General features: G+C 40.8%; 1 protein-coding gene across 7 annotated transcripts in view; it reads right to left on the minus strand.

Annotated features, from left to right (window-relative positions):
• The window catches only part of TNRC6C (trinucleotide repeat containing adaptor 6C), a 153,403-nt gene that overhangs the window by 27,792 nt on the left and 109,906 nt on the right, over positions 1-15,705 (minus strand). For all 7 annotated transcript variants that reach the window (XM_025468138.3, XM_025468137.3, XM_025468139.3 and 4 more), the window contains 4 exons: positions 13,751-13,917; positions 10,574-10,654; positions 8,955-9,012; positions 1,407-1,549 (listed from right to left, as the gene is read on the minus strand). In XM_025468138.3, coding sequence (XP_025323923.3) covers positions 1,407-1,549; positions 8,955-9,012; positions 10,574-10,654; positions 13,751-13,917 — 449 coding nt within the window. The remainder of the gene's footprint in view (positions 1-1,406; positions 1,550-8,954; positions 9,013-10,573; positions 10,655-13,750; positions 13,918-15,705) is intronic.

Consider the following 15,705-nt stretch of genomic DNA (forward strand, 5'->3'; position numbering starts at 1 on the left):
CATATAAGGGGATGTGGATGAATAAAGAATTAAAAGATCAAAAAAGTGTGGATAACAAGAGAATGGAGAAATGGGCCAAAGGAAGAGGGGAAAAGAAAAAGAGAAACAGGATTAAGATGCTGCTCCCGTTTTAACAATTAATTTACAAACACAATCATTAGTTTATAATGGGCTCAGACCCTGCCCACCCCGCCCAGGGGCAGGGCTCAGGAGAAGGACGAAATAGTAGCTGAAATCTTATTTGGAAAACACTTTACAACTGCTTTCAAATAAATAGGCTCCTTTCTTCATTACTAAGGCTCTGGGTAACATTCAGCTGTTTTTGACCTACCAACAGCAATTTCACATGGTTTAATCCAATAATAAGGTGAGTTATAAAGCAGAGAGAACCTTACTCTCTTTTATATTATTAAGGTCACATTACAGGTCAGGCCCTTTGCAAATTTATCTCCTCTAACTTCACAATAAGTGTGTAGTATTATTCTTTTTTTTTTTTTTCCTTTTTTTGGGGGTATTATTCTACATTTCAAAGTTAAGGAAATGAGTCAGGGTCTCACACTTAGCAAGTAAAAATATAAGATATCAAATTAAATAGCAATTTCACTAAGCATCCTGGATATGAACCACACCACAGCAGGGTGGGGGAGGGCAGGGCTTGACCCTCCTTCAAGGCCCTCCCCCACCACAGCTTTCTGCAGAGGAGTGTATGGCAGAGGACAATGTTTATTTGTGAGCAGAGATGAAGTTTATCTCTCTCTCCAGTAAACCATTCTGTTCTGATTTTTTTTTTAAAACCTGTCCTTTCTTGCTTCAATTTTATTTTCAAGATTAACATTTTGATTGAATTTCATGGGATGCTGGTCTCCCCCTTTTGAAGTCACACCAATTTGGAGAGGGAGCATCACTACATGACAATCCTGAAGGGACTGAACCGGTGTGTGGACATGTGAACCACCCTGGGGGCTTCACTCTCTGAAGTGGCCAAGCAGGGCCGGCTAGATACGGGTGCCTGCACCCAACCACTTCTAGTTTCTTTTTCTGAGATTAAATGTGTAACACATCATTTCAGTCCGAAGAACAGTGCATATAAAATAAGACCGTAAAACAGAAATTTGATAACCCCTGTTATTAGACAAATTGAAGCAGATAACCCAGCCAAGTTCACCCACTAAAATGAAAAAGCAGTTTTTAATTTCAGTATTTTTTACCCCTAGTCACATCGTATGAAATACAATACTTTCTCTTCTGAGTTAAACATTCATATATATATTTTTTAAACTGGATAAAAGTCACTTAAATATTGCAATCTGGCAAGTATTTAACCCAGCTTGTGTTAAGGACACAGTAAAAATGAAAAATACCTGTTGTTAAAAACCAACCAACCAACAAACCACCCGAGTTCACACCTTGTCAAGAAAGGTGGGGCGGTCCCCGGAAGAGTCTTTGGAGACTGGTGGGCGGCAGCCAAGGGCTTTGGTGACCACTCCATTGTAGTCGGTCACTCCCAGTCCACGCTTGTCCACGTCCACCTTCTTTTCCAACAGGGCGCCTGTACAACAAACAGAAGCAATGCTTACACCCAAATGCCCAAGGAATGTCAGTCAGGGGTGCCGAGCACAAGATGGGCGCCAGTTGGAGCCTTTAACCCCATGAAAAATGGAGAGGCTGTGGTGTCACTCTTGCAAGCCTCTGTCAGTTTGTAACCAGGCCCTGCTCTTAGCCCTGCTCTGGCTCCTTCCCCTCCAATCACACCTGCCACTCTGCCCCTCAGGGCCTGCCCTTCCTCCCCACTGGGAGGCACCCCCTTCTTCACACAGACCTTCCCTGATCTTGTTTAAAATGGCACTGCTGAACCCTCACAGCCATTGGTTTCCATTTCCTGCATCCCTGTGAGCTGCAAAGGCTCTCTTCCACATACTGTAGACACAATATCATATAAAACAGACACAGTTTTTGTCCTTATGGGCTCTTGGGCTAGTGATTGGTTTTGTGTGGCCACCTTTGCCTTTGTGCTGTTTTACAATTCTAACAAGCTACAATGAACTTCTTCCAGTTCTCACGGATTGTCACATCTGTCCTGGCGGCTTGTATCACACATTTTGGTGCCTGCACATTAATTATAAAGTTGATCCTCATCATACATGGATTCTGTGCTTGTGAATTTACTGGCTGGCTAAATTTATCTGTAGCCCTAAATCAATAACTGGCACTTTTGTGGTCATCTGTGGACATGCGGAGGGTAGTGAAAAATCTTGGTTGCCTGAACACACTTTCCTAACTCAGGCCAAACAAGATGCTCTCTGCTTCATACTCAGCTCTTCTACAGTAACAAATATCCCTTTGTGGTCTATTTAGTGCCACATTTTCCACAGTTTTGTGCTTTTTGTTGGTGACTGCGGTGTTTCAAATGAACCCCAAGTGAGTGCTAATATGGTCTTTTGGGTTCTTGCGTGCAAGAAGGAAGTCTTGTGCCTGATGGAGAAAATGTGTTAGGTGAGTGCTGTTGAGGCACGAGTTACAACGCTGCTGTTCAAGTTCAACGTGAGTGAATCAGCGATCTGGTTTGTCCAGCAAAGGAAGAGCAGCATTGTAACTCAGGAACCCAAGAGACCACACTGTTAGCTCTTTCTGAACACTCTTACAAATATACCTACAGTGTGTGATGAAGCTACGGAAAGGATGGAAAAGTGGCTTTTTGGATGACAAGGTGATGACTGATTTTTTTGTTTGTTTAAGTAGGCTGCATGCGCAGCATGAAGCCCAACACAGGGCTTGAATTCACAACCCTGAGATCAAGACCTGAGCTGAGACCAAGAGTCGGATGCTTAATGGACTGAGCCACCCAGGCACCCCAAGATGGTGACTGATTTTAAGAAAGGTGTAGCAGAGAGCACTACAGTATAGATGGCCAAAGAGATTTATGGTCAAATGACCCAGGGTCAGGAAAATGCTACATCTTTCCTAGCTAATGTTTTCCTATAAAGAAAAAAATATGGCATATAGCTATTTGTGAGAAATATGTATTAAGTAAGGTGTCTTTAGATAGAAACACACACAAAGCAAGGTTATGTACTGACTGGTTAACAAAAATGCTGTGGCCAGAGGCTTGTGGGAACTGGATCCTATATTTCCTGGGAATGAAGAACAGGAACCAAATGCATTTTACAGGTGAATATTTAACATACTTATTATTTTATTTACTTATTTTTTAACTGAATAAATCTGATGTGTAACACTGTATAAGTTTAAGGTGTATGTGTAACTTTGATGCATCTGCATATTGGTAGCATAGTTACCTGGTTACATAATTTATACTACATTACTGTCTGTATTCCTCACACGGCCCACTGGATCTCTGTGGCTTATGTACTGCTTGTTACAAATCTGTACCCTGAAATACCACCACTCCCCACCCTCTCCAACAGCCCCACTCCCCAGTAACACCATTCGCTCTCTGTGCTGTACAGGTTGAACTTTGATAGATTCCATGTGTGAGCAGAATGAAACAAAACCATGAAATACTTGTTTTGGCTGACTTTGCTCACTCAGGATCAGGAACTTAAGGTTCACATTGTTGCAAATGGCAGGACATCTTCCTTTCTCACAGCTGAATAATGTTCCACTCTGTGCATGAGCCATTTCTTTCTTATCCATTCACTCGTTGATGGGCATTTGGGTTGTTTCCCTACCTTGGCTATTGTGAATAATGCTGCGATAAACAAAGAAGTGTGGATATCTTGCCAAGATCTCATTTTCATCCTCTGGGTATATGCCCAGACCTGGAATTGCTGGATCGTACAGTAAGTCTACTTCTAATTTTTTTGAGGAACCTCCATATTGTTTTCCATACCAGTTGGACAAATTTACACTTCTCCCAACAGTGCACAAGGGTTCCCTTTTTACCACATCCTTGCCAGCACCTGTTGTCCCTGGTCTTCTTGACAGAAGTCATTCTGACAGGTGTGAGGGGAGATCTCATCGTGGTTTTGATTTGCATTTTTCTGATGATGAGGGATGCTGAGCATCTTTCCATGTGTCTGTTGGTCATCTGATATCCACTTTGCAGAAATGTCTATTTAGTTATACTACCTACTTTTTAGAAAGTTTTTATTTATTCATAAGAGACACAGAGGCAGAGGCAGAGGCAGAGGCAGAGACATAGGCAGAGGAAGAAGCAGGCTCCCTGTGGGGAGCCCAATGTGGAACTCAATGCCAGGACCCCAGGATCCCAACCCAAGACCAAGGGAGACGCTCAACCACTGAGCCACCAGGCGCCCCTCTATCTATTTTTTTTTCAGACTTTTTTATTGTTGTTTTAGTTAACTGAGTTCCTTTTTTTTTTTTAAAAAAGGTTTTATTTATTCATGAGAGACAGAGAGAAAGGCAGGCACAGGAAGAAGCAGGCTCCTTGCAGGGAGCCCAGTGTGGAACTCAATTCCAGAACCGGGATCATGCCCTGAGCCAAAGGCAGATGCTCAACCACTGAGCCACCCAGGTGTCCGAGACAGAGTTCTTTATATATTTTGGATATTAAACCCTTATCCAATATATGGCTTACAAAATATTTCTCCCATTCTCTAAGTGTTTATTATTTCTTATGCTGTGCAGAAACTTTTGAGTTTGACATAGCCTCATCAGTTGATTTTTCTTTTGTTGTTTGTCCCCAAATTATTGCCAAGACCAATACTAATGGACTTCTTCAAGTTTTTTTTCTACAAGTTTTATGGGATCAGGATTTTTGTTTAAGCCTTTGATCCATTAAGAGTTAATCTTTGTGAGTGGTGTGAGATAGGGTTCCAATTTCATTGTTCTGCACACATTTCTCCATTTTCCTCAGAACCATGTGTTGAAAAAACCATCCTTTCACCACCGAGTATTCTTGGCTTCTTTGTCAAGTATTATGTTGACTGTATCTGCTGGGATGGATGGATGGATTTATTTATTTATTTTTTAAAAAGGTTTTATTTATTTACTCATGAGAGAGAGAGAGAGGGAGGGAAAGAGAGAGAGAGAGAGAGAGAGAAAGAGAAAGAGAAAGAGAGAGAGAGAGAGGCAGAGACACAGGCAGAGAGAGCAGGCTCCATGCATGGAGCCTGACGTGGGACTCGATCCTGGGTCTCCAGGATCAGGCCCTGGGCCGAAGGCGGTGGCGCTAAACCGCTGAGCCACCTGGGCTGCTCTCTGCTGGGATTTAATTCTGGGCTCTGTCCTGTTTCACTGGTTGATGTGTCTAACTTTTTTTTTTTTTTTTTTTAAATAAGCTCAAGGCTCAAAATGGGGCTTGAACTCACGACCTGAGATCAAGTTACATGCTCCACTGACTGAGCCAACCAGGTGCCCCACATGTGTCTATTTTTGTGTCAGTACCCCATTATTTTGATTACTGTGGCTTTGCAGTACAGTTTGAAATTCAGAAGTATGATACCTCCAACTTTGTTCTTTCTCAGGACTGCTTTGGCTATTTGGAGTATTTTGTAATTCCACACATGTTTTAGGATTGTTTCCTCTATTTTTGTGAATGCCTTTGTTTTGTTTTTAAAGATTGTATCTATTTATTCATGTAAAACATGGAGAGAGAGGCAGAGACATAGGCAGAGGGAGAAGCCGACTCCCCGTGGGGAGCCTGATGGGACTTAATCCCAGGACCCCATGATCACGCCCTGGTCTGAAGGCAGACACTCAACCACTAAGCCACCCAGGTGCCCCTGCCTTTGGTTTTTTGATGGGGATTGCAATTAACCTATAGATGGTCTTGGGTAATACAACCATCTTAATAATATTCGTTGTTTTTTTTTTTTTATCTGTGTACATGAGACACCTCTACATTTGTTTGTGTCTTCTTCAATTTTTCAGCAATGCCCTGCAGTTTTCATCGTGCAGATCTCTTTATTTCCTTGGTTAAATTTATTCCTAAGTATTTTATTGTTTTTGATGCTATTGTGAATGGCATGGTCTTCTGTCTTTTTCAGATGTTTCATCACTAGTGTAAAGGAATGCAACTGATTTCTGGATGTTGATTTTGTATCCTGCCACTTTACTGAAATTGTTAAGTTTGTTTTTTTTTTTTTTTTTTTACTGATTCTTTGCAATTTTCTATATATAGGATCAAATCAGCAGCAAATAATGAGAATTTGACTTCTTCCTTTCCAACATGGATGCCTTTTTTTCCCCTTTGTCCTGCCTAATTGCCCTGGCTAGGACTTCTGGTACTATATTGAAGTGGAGAGAATGGGCATCCTTGCCTTGTTCTTGATCTTACAGGAAACACTTTCAATTTCTCTCCACTGAGTTAATGTCAGCTGTGGGTTTGTTGTGTATGGCCTTTATTATGTTGACATATGTTCCTTCTATACCCAGTCTGCTAAGGTATTTTTTTTTTTTTTAATCATGAAAGGATGCTATATTTTGTCAAATATTTCTTCTGCATTTACTGAGAAGATCACATGATTTTTATCTTTCATTTTATTGATGTGATGTGTTACATTTATTGATTTGTGTTATGCTGAAGCAGTCTTGCATCCCAAGTAATCCCACTTGGTCATGGAATATAATCCTACTCATGTGTTGTTGAATTCAGTTGGTTAATACTTTGCTGAGAATTCGTGCATCTCCATTCACCAGGGGTATTGATTGATAGTTTTCCTGTGGTATCCTCATCTGGTTTTGTATCAAAATAATGCTGGCCTCGTAGAATAAGTCTGGCAGTGTCCCCTTCTCCTTGATATTTTGTAAGAGTCTGAGAAGGACTAGTATTAGTTCTTCTTCAGTACTTGGTAGAATTTCTTCTAGTGAGTCATCTGGTCCTGGAGTTATCTGTGTTTTGATTTACTGGCTCAATTGTGCTCTCTCTCTCTCTTTTTTTTAGACATTTATTTATTTGAGTGAGAGTGAGCATGAGCAGGGGTGAAGAGCAGAGGGAGAGGGAAAAGCAGACTCTTTCCTGAGCAGGGAGCCTGACGTGGGGCTCAATATAAGGACCTTGGGCTCATGACCTGAGCTGAATGTAGATGCATAACTGACTAAGCCACTCAGGTACCCCCAAACTAAAGTTAGTTTTATGGCCTATCTCTATCTGGAGGGGTGCTGAGTTCGAGTCCCACATGTAGAGATTACTTACAAATAAAACCTTAAAAAAAAAAATTAAAAAAAAACAAAACAAAAAACCAAAAACAAATAAAACCTTAAAAAAAAGGAGATCTATCCTGAAAAATGTTCCATGTGTGCTTGAAAAATATATATATTCTGCTGCTGTTGGATGAAATGATCTGTATCTGTATTTTAGGTCATCCATTTGCTCTAAAGTGTGGTTCAATTCAATTTTTCCTTATTGACTGTCTGGATGATCTATCAATTGTTGGTAGTGGGGTATCTGATTACCATAATAACTTTTTCCCTTATGATCTGTATGAATTATTTAATGTACTTTAGTGGTCAGGTGTTGAGAACGGATATATTTTTATAACTAGTACATCTTCTTGACATATTGACCCCTTTCATCATATAATCACCTTCTTTGACTTTTGTTATCCTTTTAGGCTTCAAGTCTATTTTGTCTGATATTGCGAATGGCTATGCTTGCCTTCTTTTTGTTTTTGTTTGCTTGGCATATCATCATTCATCCTTTCAACTTGAGCCTGTATGTGTCCTGGAGCTGCAATGACAGGACATTGTGATGCCCAGAGATCACAATGTTGGGACTCAGGGCTTCAATCTATCCAGCCACTCTGTGCCTTCTGATTGGTAAGTACAGTGCACTGACATTAAGAGAGAGTACTGACAGCGCACCTGGGTGGCACAGTTAAGTGTCTGACTCTTGATTTTGGCTCAGGTTATGATTTCATGGTCCTGGGATTGAGTTCCACATCAGGTCTGCACTCAGAGTGGTATCTGCTTGAGATTCTCTCTCTCTCTCTCCCCTTCCCGCTCATGCTTTCTATAATAAATCAATCAATCTTAAAAAAAGAGAGAGAGAGATTACTGACATTAAGAACTTACTGCTGCCCTTTTATCTTCTGCCTTCTGGTTCTTCTGTTCTTCCACTATTCGTTCTTCTGCCCCTGTCTACTTTCTACATTGGTGGTTTTCCACTTTCTGTGTTTGGTGTCTCCATTCTGGATTTTTGCTTTGTGGATACCATGAGGTTTACAGTAAACATCTCACAGATAGAACAGTCCTTCTCCTGCTGATAGCAGTTTCTCTTTGTTCCATCCTTTTACTCTTCCCCTTTTATATTTTTGATGTCACAAATGATCCCTTTTTGTGCCGTGATTTTGTTGTAGTAGTAGTCAAGTTGTAGTAGCCACAGTTATGATTACTCCTATTTTTCCTTTAACCTTTACATACTATTCTAAAACACAGTCATAGTTTTCTGATTCTGATTATTTATCACCATTAATTATTACTACTTTTAAAGCTCCAGAACAAGGGCTGCTTGTTCCTTGAGGTCAATCTCATCTCCCACCCAGAGTAAGTGCTCCACTGACATGGTGACATCTCTGTTGGCCCCTGAGGAGGCCCACTCTGGGGCCAGGTATGAAGAATGGGCTCAATCTGTGTCAAATGAAGTCCGGCCTGTAGTCCTAGAGCCTTTCTCCAAGAATGTTACTATGACTTCCCCGCAGAGTAGGTGGAAAAAAATTCATCTAGTTGTTGAAGTGCTAGGAAAAAAATGAAACAAAACAAAACAAAAACAAACAAGAAAACAAACAAAAAAACCCCAACCAACATGCCTCAATGTTGGGTCTGGCCATTTGTCCCAAGACCATCTATCTCCAGAGACTGGCTCTGGGGTCAGTATACGTCATGTGGTTACTACTTTGCTAAAGCCTGGTCCTGTCTACCCAGTACATATTCAACCATGAACCCAAGATTACAATGAAAAGCTTTGGAAATCCAAACTCCACACACTGGTACCTTTAAAAAAGTGTGCTGTTAGAGTGTATCATCTTACTTACTCATGGCCTGGTCAAGATTCATATTGTTACTCTTCAAGGCCTCTTCAGCTGGCTCTCTCTGTGTAGGTAAATAAAGTTTTGATTAGGATTACATTTTTATGATAACAAGCTAGTAAAGAGTTCTACCACTATTAGCTTAGAGAAATGATTACTGTTGACTTAATATTACTAGGTTTTGGAACTAGAAATACATCTCTTCATTGTTGAGGCTAGAGACAAAGGTCTTCTAAGTGAAAGGCACTTAGAACATGTATTGAATTGACTTTTAAAGGATTTGTATTCAACACTTTAAAAACCAAATGTACAGTGCCTGTGGAGTCTTGTCATTGATTCTTTACAAGTAGCAATGGTTCAGTAAAGATGAAATCCCCACCAGGACAGTTTCGGGAAAGTCACTGTAGAAGTTAGAGCACACAGCTTCATTTTCTACTTCATGGACTCTGGGCTTTGCTGTCAATTACTTTTCACCAAGAAATGTAAAAACAAATAAAAGCAAACAAGTAGATTCATTTTGACAATTATCCCTTTAATAGGAAGACATGCGTGTCAGTGTATGCAAGCACCACAGTGGAAATAAGGACTCCTGGGCAGGACTCCAGTGTCCCGCCCGTCTTCTCATACGGGAAGAGGCTGAGCCTCCCCTGGGTCTGTGCTCTGCCCAGCATCAGAGGGCCAATGCCTAATGTGAAGTATATAGTTCTACACTGAGCCATTCTAGGACTCATTCCTTTTTCTTTTTTTAAAATTTTATTTATTTATTTATTTATTTATTTATTTATTTATTTATTTATTTATTTATTTATGATAGTCACACACACAGAGAGAGAGAGAGGCAGAGACACAGGCAGAGGGAGAAGCAGGCTCCATGCACCGGAAGCCTGACGTGGGATTCGATCCTGGGTCTCCAGGATCGCGCCCCGGGCCAAAGGCAGGTGCTAAACCGCTGCGCCACCCAGGGATCCCCTAGGACTCATTCCTTAGGGACATCCACAGTAGTCAAAAGATAAATATTTGCTTGAGTAATGATCTAGAAAGAAGACTTTTGAAGGGAAGACATAACAGACACAAGTGATATCCACACTATCCGAACTCTTATATTTGGTTTCAGGAACTGAACACATCATGATGCATTTTCAGAAGGTCACCCTGCAGTCTCAACTCTCCTTACCCATGACCTGAGACTCAGGAACTCAATAAGCTTGATTAGGATTCTTTTACTGGACACAGAGCTTTAGTAATGTGTCCAAATTTTCTCGGGTAATCTGTCAATCTACAGCATAAACTAATGAAAATTCACTTTTAATTATAAATTAGAAGAAAGTATGAAACTATGTAAGCCAATGCAAAGAACAATGACACAGCATGTTTTATTCCAGGAAAAGGCTCTCACACCTTACTTGACAGAAACGGTACGGATCCTTGCTGTAGTTGAAAGCAACGATCCCTAAACAGAAGAAGTGTTCATGTAAAAGGGGAATTTACAAGTCAGGCTGTATGAAAACTCTTCTCCCTCAAAAGTCTTCCTTCCTTGTTACGCATGACAAATATGGGCAGGACACAATCAGGGCCACATGTGGCAGCACACATGGAGGGTAGTAGTAAAATAAGACCCCAGTCACCGGGAAGCCCATGTCTGTGAGTTGTTTGATCAGCCGGTTCATGATCCAGGCCTCGTCCTGCTTGCCAGACGTTTTCATGCCCTAGAATGAAATGTGGGTCACAGTTGAATGCATTTCTTCTAGAAGTGGGAGATGCCTAAAATTCATAGTGATTTAAAAGTTAGAGCATCTTCCTGTATTAACATTGAACAATGCCATGTTCTAGAAAGTGCCCAACTCTGTTTTTTTTTTTTTTTTAATTTTTATTTTTTTCCAACTCTGTTTTGTGGCTAGTATTAGGAATGATTTAGGGTGCATTTCCAAGTTGGCATATGTGTGTAATGTATGGACTTTTAAAAAGCAAGAGAATTCTTTCTCTTCCCCGGAGAATTAATTTAGTTCATCACAAATACGTGCCACTTCCATTATTAAATAATCATAAGTGCTCCTTTGAACATGGCCCTATGCTAATACTATGTGAAGTTTGTGAAAAATTACATGTCTTCTGCCCTTTTATAAGCTTACTGTAAAAGATGACAAAATGCAGGGGGTGCCTTCTAACAGAATGAAAAGGCAACAAGATGAAAGGAACAACAAGCCTGTTAATTTTATTGACTTTTCACTGCCTGCAGCTCCTCAGGGTAGAGAAGAAAGTAAATGGGCAAACATCAGTGAGGGACAAGATGAAGAGAAGAAGGAGCAAGTGCAGGGCAGGGGCGGAGGAGGGGAGCGCAGGACAGAGGAGGAGGAGGGCTGAGCGGGGACGTTAACCATTTTCTCAGTTAATTTCCATCCTATCCTCACAACTACGAAGATTTAAACCATGCATTAACATGGTAGAAAAAACATCCTCCTCTAAAATGATTCTTCACAGTGCTTTTCAAAATTGAGCCTGCCGTTAACTACAGAATGTAGTATATGGAGTGATACTCAACTAACAGGCGCTCTTCCCTTGAGGAAGCAGCTTTTCTGGGAGGCCATGGGAATCACTGCTGTGCTGCCAGGGCCAGAGTTGCCAAGATGACACCATATTTTAATTTACCAATTTAACATTTCTGGTCCCATCATTAATCGGATTATTGGCCAGCCCGATAGTAAAAAGACTCCCTTTTGATGTCTGTAATCACTTTTACTCCTAATGAAGAGAGCTTTGATTTTAGTTTCTGGGTTCTGCTTACTGCTAATTGAATGCTTTGTTAAATGAATTTTTTTGAACAGACAATACCTTCAAAGAATTTGAAAGCAGGAAAAAAGTATAAACCAAAGCATCTTCTTCCCACCCCATGCTCCAGCTGCTGAGTTCTTACTCTCCCTAGCAGGAAACCCTTCTTTGCACACATGCACAGGCGCACTGTTTTCTTCTTCACCCCACTAATGTACATTTTTTTTCACTAATGTACATTTGAATCATCATTTTATTTTACTACAAACATGCTGCAATATAGAGCTGTGTACAAATGCCATCTGCTGCACCCCTGACAAGCAGAAGTACCACATCGACATGCTGACATCTGTAATGTGGACAGATGATGTCAAGCTGCCCTGTGTGTGGATCACACTGGTTTACATTCCAACCAGCAACATGACGGTGTTGTTTTTCTTACAGCTTTGTCAACACAGCCTATTTATGAAATGTTTGGATTTCTGCTGGTCTGAGAGAAGAAAAGAAAGCTGGCATCTCTCAGTGTAGTTTTATTTTTTAAAAAGATTTTCTTTCTTTGAGTGAGCGTGTAGGGGTGGGGGATAGGATGGGTTGGAGCAGAGGGAGAGGGAGGAGCAGTCTCTGCTCTGAGCACAGAGCCTGACATGGGGCTCAATCCCAGGACTCTGAGATCACAACCTGAGCCGAAACCAAGTTGGACCCTGAGCCAATGGAGCCCGCCCCTGGTGCCCCTCTGTGTTGTTCTAAATTGCACTCTCTTTCCGTAACTCAGGCTGAACACCTTTTCATATGTGTGAGAGCTGTTTGCATTCGTTTTCCAGGGACCATCTATTTATATTCTTTGCTCATTTTTCTAGTGGGTTACTAACTGATTTTTTTTTAAAAAAATCCATTTTTAGAACCTTTCTTTCTGTATTTGGGAGATTGGCCTTCTCCATGATATGACAATTATTTTTTTCCAGCTTGTTATTTGTCTTTTGACTTTTTGGTTTTCTCTGTCATGCACAGTTTTCATGTTTATATACTGAAGCTTGTAAGTTGTTCACTTGATAGCTTTTAGATTTTAGTCACAGCTAGAAAGGTCACTTCCACTCCAAGAGTGTTTTTAAAATTCTTTCCCATTTTTTTTTTTAATTTTTATTTATTTATGATAGTCACAGAGAGAGAGAGAGAGAGAGGCAGAGACACAGGCAGAGGGAGAAGCAGGCTCCATGCACCGGGAGCCCGACGTGGGAATCGATCCAGGGTCTCCCGGATCCGGCCCTGGGCCAAAGGCAGGCGCCAAACCGCTGCGCCACCCAGGGATCCCTCTTTCCCATTTTTATATTTCTATTTACCATACTTAAATTTGTGATCTACTTTGATTTTATCTTGGTGCATACATGAGTTGTGGATTTCAATTTTTTCCAGAAGACTGTTTGCTGCAAGACTTAGGTCTACCTTGGAACCTCAAGAGGATTCAGACTTAATAGTCTCAAGCCCAACCCCATTACCCACTCTTAAAGATTGAGGATTCTAAAGAAATTTTGTTTATATGGATTGTATTTATCAATATTTATTGTATTAGAAATTAAAACAGAAATTTTAAAATACTTTACTAATTTGTTTGAAAATTACAATAACAAAAAAAAAAAAAAAAGAAAGAAAATTACAATAACAAACCCATTCTGTGTTAACATCAATATTCTTTTAAAGAGAAAATTACATTTTCTAAAACAAACTTAGTGAGAAGAGAGGCACTGCTGTGTACATGCTTGCCAATCTCTTTACTGTCTGGCTTCTTAGAAGCAGCTGGATTCTCACATTTGTCTCTGTCTTTGCTTTGCTGTGAAAACAACGCCATGTAGTCTCTGAAAAACTCCACCCTATCCTCAGGCAAGACCCCTGACAAAATCCCGGGGTCCTCCAGGGGCTCCCAGGGCACTCAGAGAACTCTCGTCTACTTGTCACCGCCAACAGGAGCTACCACCTCTACCCTGAAGTATTGTTAAGTATCATTGATTTTTAGAGTTTGTTTTCTTTAGTGTTGCACATACCTTTGGGAGTCCTTTTTTGGGGGCATTCCCCCAGGAACTGCAGGAGGAGGTGCTTTCTTGGGAAGCAGCATTGTTCCACATGCCCCCTTCTTCGTCTTCCCACTGACTGGTACCGAGGTTCATGTCGTCCCCACCACTGCCCCAGCCTTCTTGCATAGATTTTGAAGCTAGAAAGGGAGGAAACATGAACTTACCAAACTCACCTTTCCTAAAGTAGATAATGCCGTATTATAACGTCATTTGGAGGGAGGTGGGACAAAAGAAGGGACAAAAGGGGTGTATCGTAATCTACCTTTTTACTACTTTGTTTCGTCAAGACCTAAGAATTCAATTTCTTGGGCTTGTTATAGAATATATATGCAAATGTATATATATATTTTTTCTTCAAACTAGCTATTTGTAGTCTGAGCTGTTACAAACTCCATTAGAGGTCATTTTGAAGTAGGGACTCTCTAACAGTAAGTCCTGGGGGCTATAGGAGAAGGTGTCAATGTCTGCATGGTATGAAGTAGCCAGTAAAATGCAGAGTTCTGAAAAGTATCATTGTTCTCCATGTAGGTTTTGATTATACTTGGTCCAAGCCTTGGTCCAAGCCTTGGTCCAAGTATGAGGACTACTGCTCCTCCAGTGTGATCATACACAAGTCACCTGGGGATCACGAGAAATGTACAGGTCTGTGGCCAGGCCTGTTTCTGACAAGCTCCCAGGAGATACTCCCAGAATAACAAAATAGAGACAGCTGAGGCCATGGGCAGATGGAGCCACAGCTGACTATTGAGTTTTGATTTTAGGATATTATTTTTTCTACTTTGTGAAGAAACAAAGTGATTTTTGGTACAAAAGTTACTACCAATTTTCACTTCCTGGGAGAACCTGAAGAAGGTCAAAGATTAGGGGATAGTACAGTTATCTGGAGTCTGTAAGGCTATGAAGATACGATGCTTTTTGAAGGCAGACACGTATATAATAGTGCCTCCAAGGACAAACTATAAAGATAAATCTACCGCCTCAAGATGGCATGTGAATGAATCTAAGTACCTCCTTATCCTTTAGATCTGCAACAAGGTGTATGAATGGAATAAATAATCCAGCAGAATGGCAGATATACAGAGCACACTATCCAGGGTAGCAAAGTAATAAACACAAAACTAAAGCAAAATACAATAGCAAAAATATAAAACTAATAAAGTCACATTTTAAGATCTAAGACATTTAACGATATCCAAAGAAAATATGGTGCTTTCGCAGCCATGTGAACAACTGACCTTACTATTAGACTTAAATTACAATCTTAGGTTTATGCTAACGTCATATGTATTGCATTGCCAAATTTTCACATGCCACAGAGTTCCACTCAGCGAATGTAATCCAGACATCTGTGAGAATGGATGTTTCACAGGTGTCCTTACTACACTTCCAGAGAATGGGGGAGGACAATGTAACTCAATTTTTATTTTCTTTTCTTTTTAAAAAAAAAAGAAAGAAAGAAAAAGAAAAAGCATCAGCCTGGAGCACCCAAAGTAGAATTGTGCTCACAAGACATAGCGAGGAAAGAAGGGCTAACTGCTATGAAGTACTGTAGGTCTTAAAACCTACTCCCAGAAAGGAAAACTGGCATGCTTCCTCTCATCCAGCTGCTCAGGGAAGCAGCGAGTGGAAGCCGTGTAATGCGCAGGCGCAGGGCACCACTGCAGTGCAGGTGCTATTCCTCCTATCCACAGACAGGCCATGTTGTCTGGATTCTGGTAACCAACTTTTTTTTTTTTTTTTAAAGGAGGGCATGGGCTTCTGTGAAGAGTTCCTTGTCCATGTACCAGAAGCAGCAAATATGTTAGTCTTAAAGCACAAATTAAATGAGGAAAGTGTCAGGACGCAGCGGTTGAGCATCTGCCTTTGGCTCTGGGCGTGATCCCAGGTCTGGGGATTGAGTTCTGCATCGGGCTCCGTGCGAGGAG

This window comes from Canis lupus, chromosome 9 (assembly GCF_003254725.2).
Source record: "Canis lupus dingo isolate Sandy chromosome 9, ASM325472v2, whole genome shotgun sequence".
Lineage (NCBI taxonomy): Eukaryota > Metazoa > Chordata > Mammalia > Carnivora > Canidae > Canis > Canis lupus.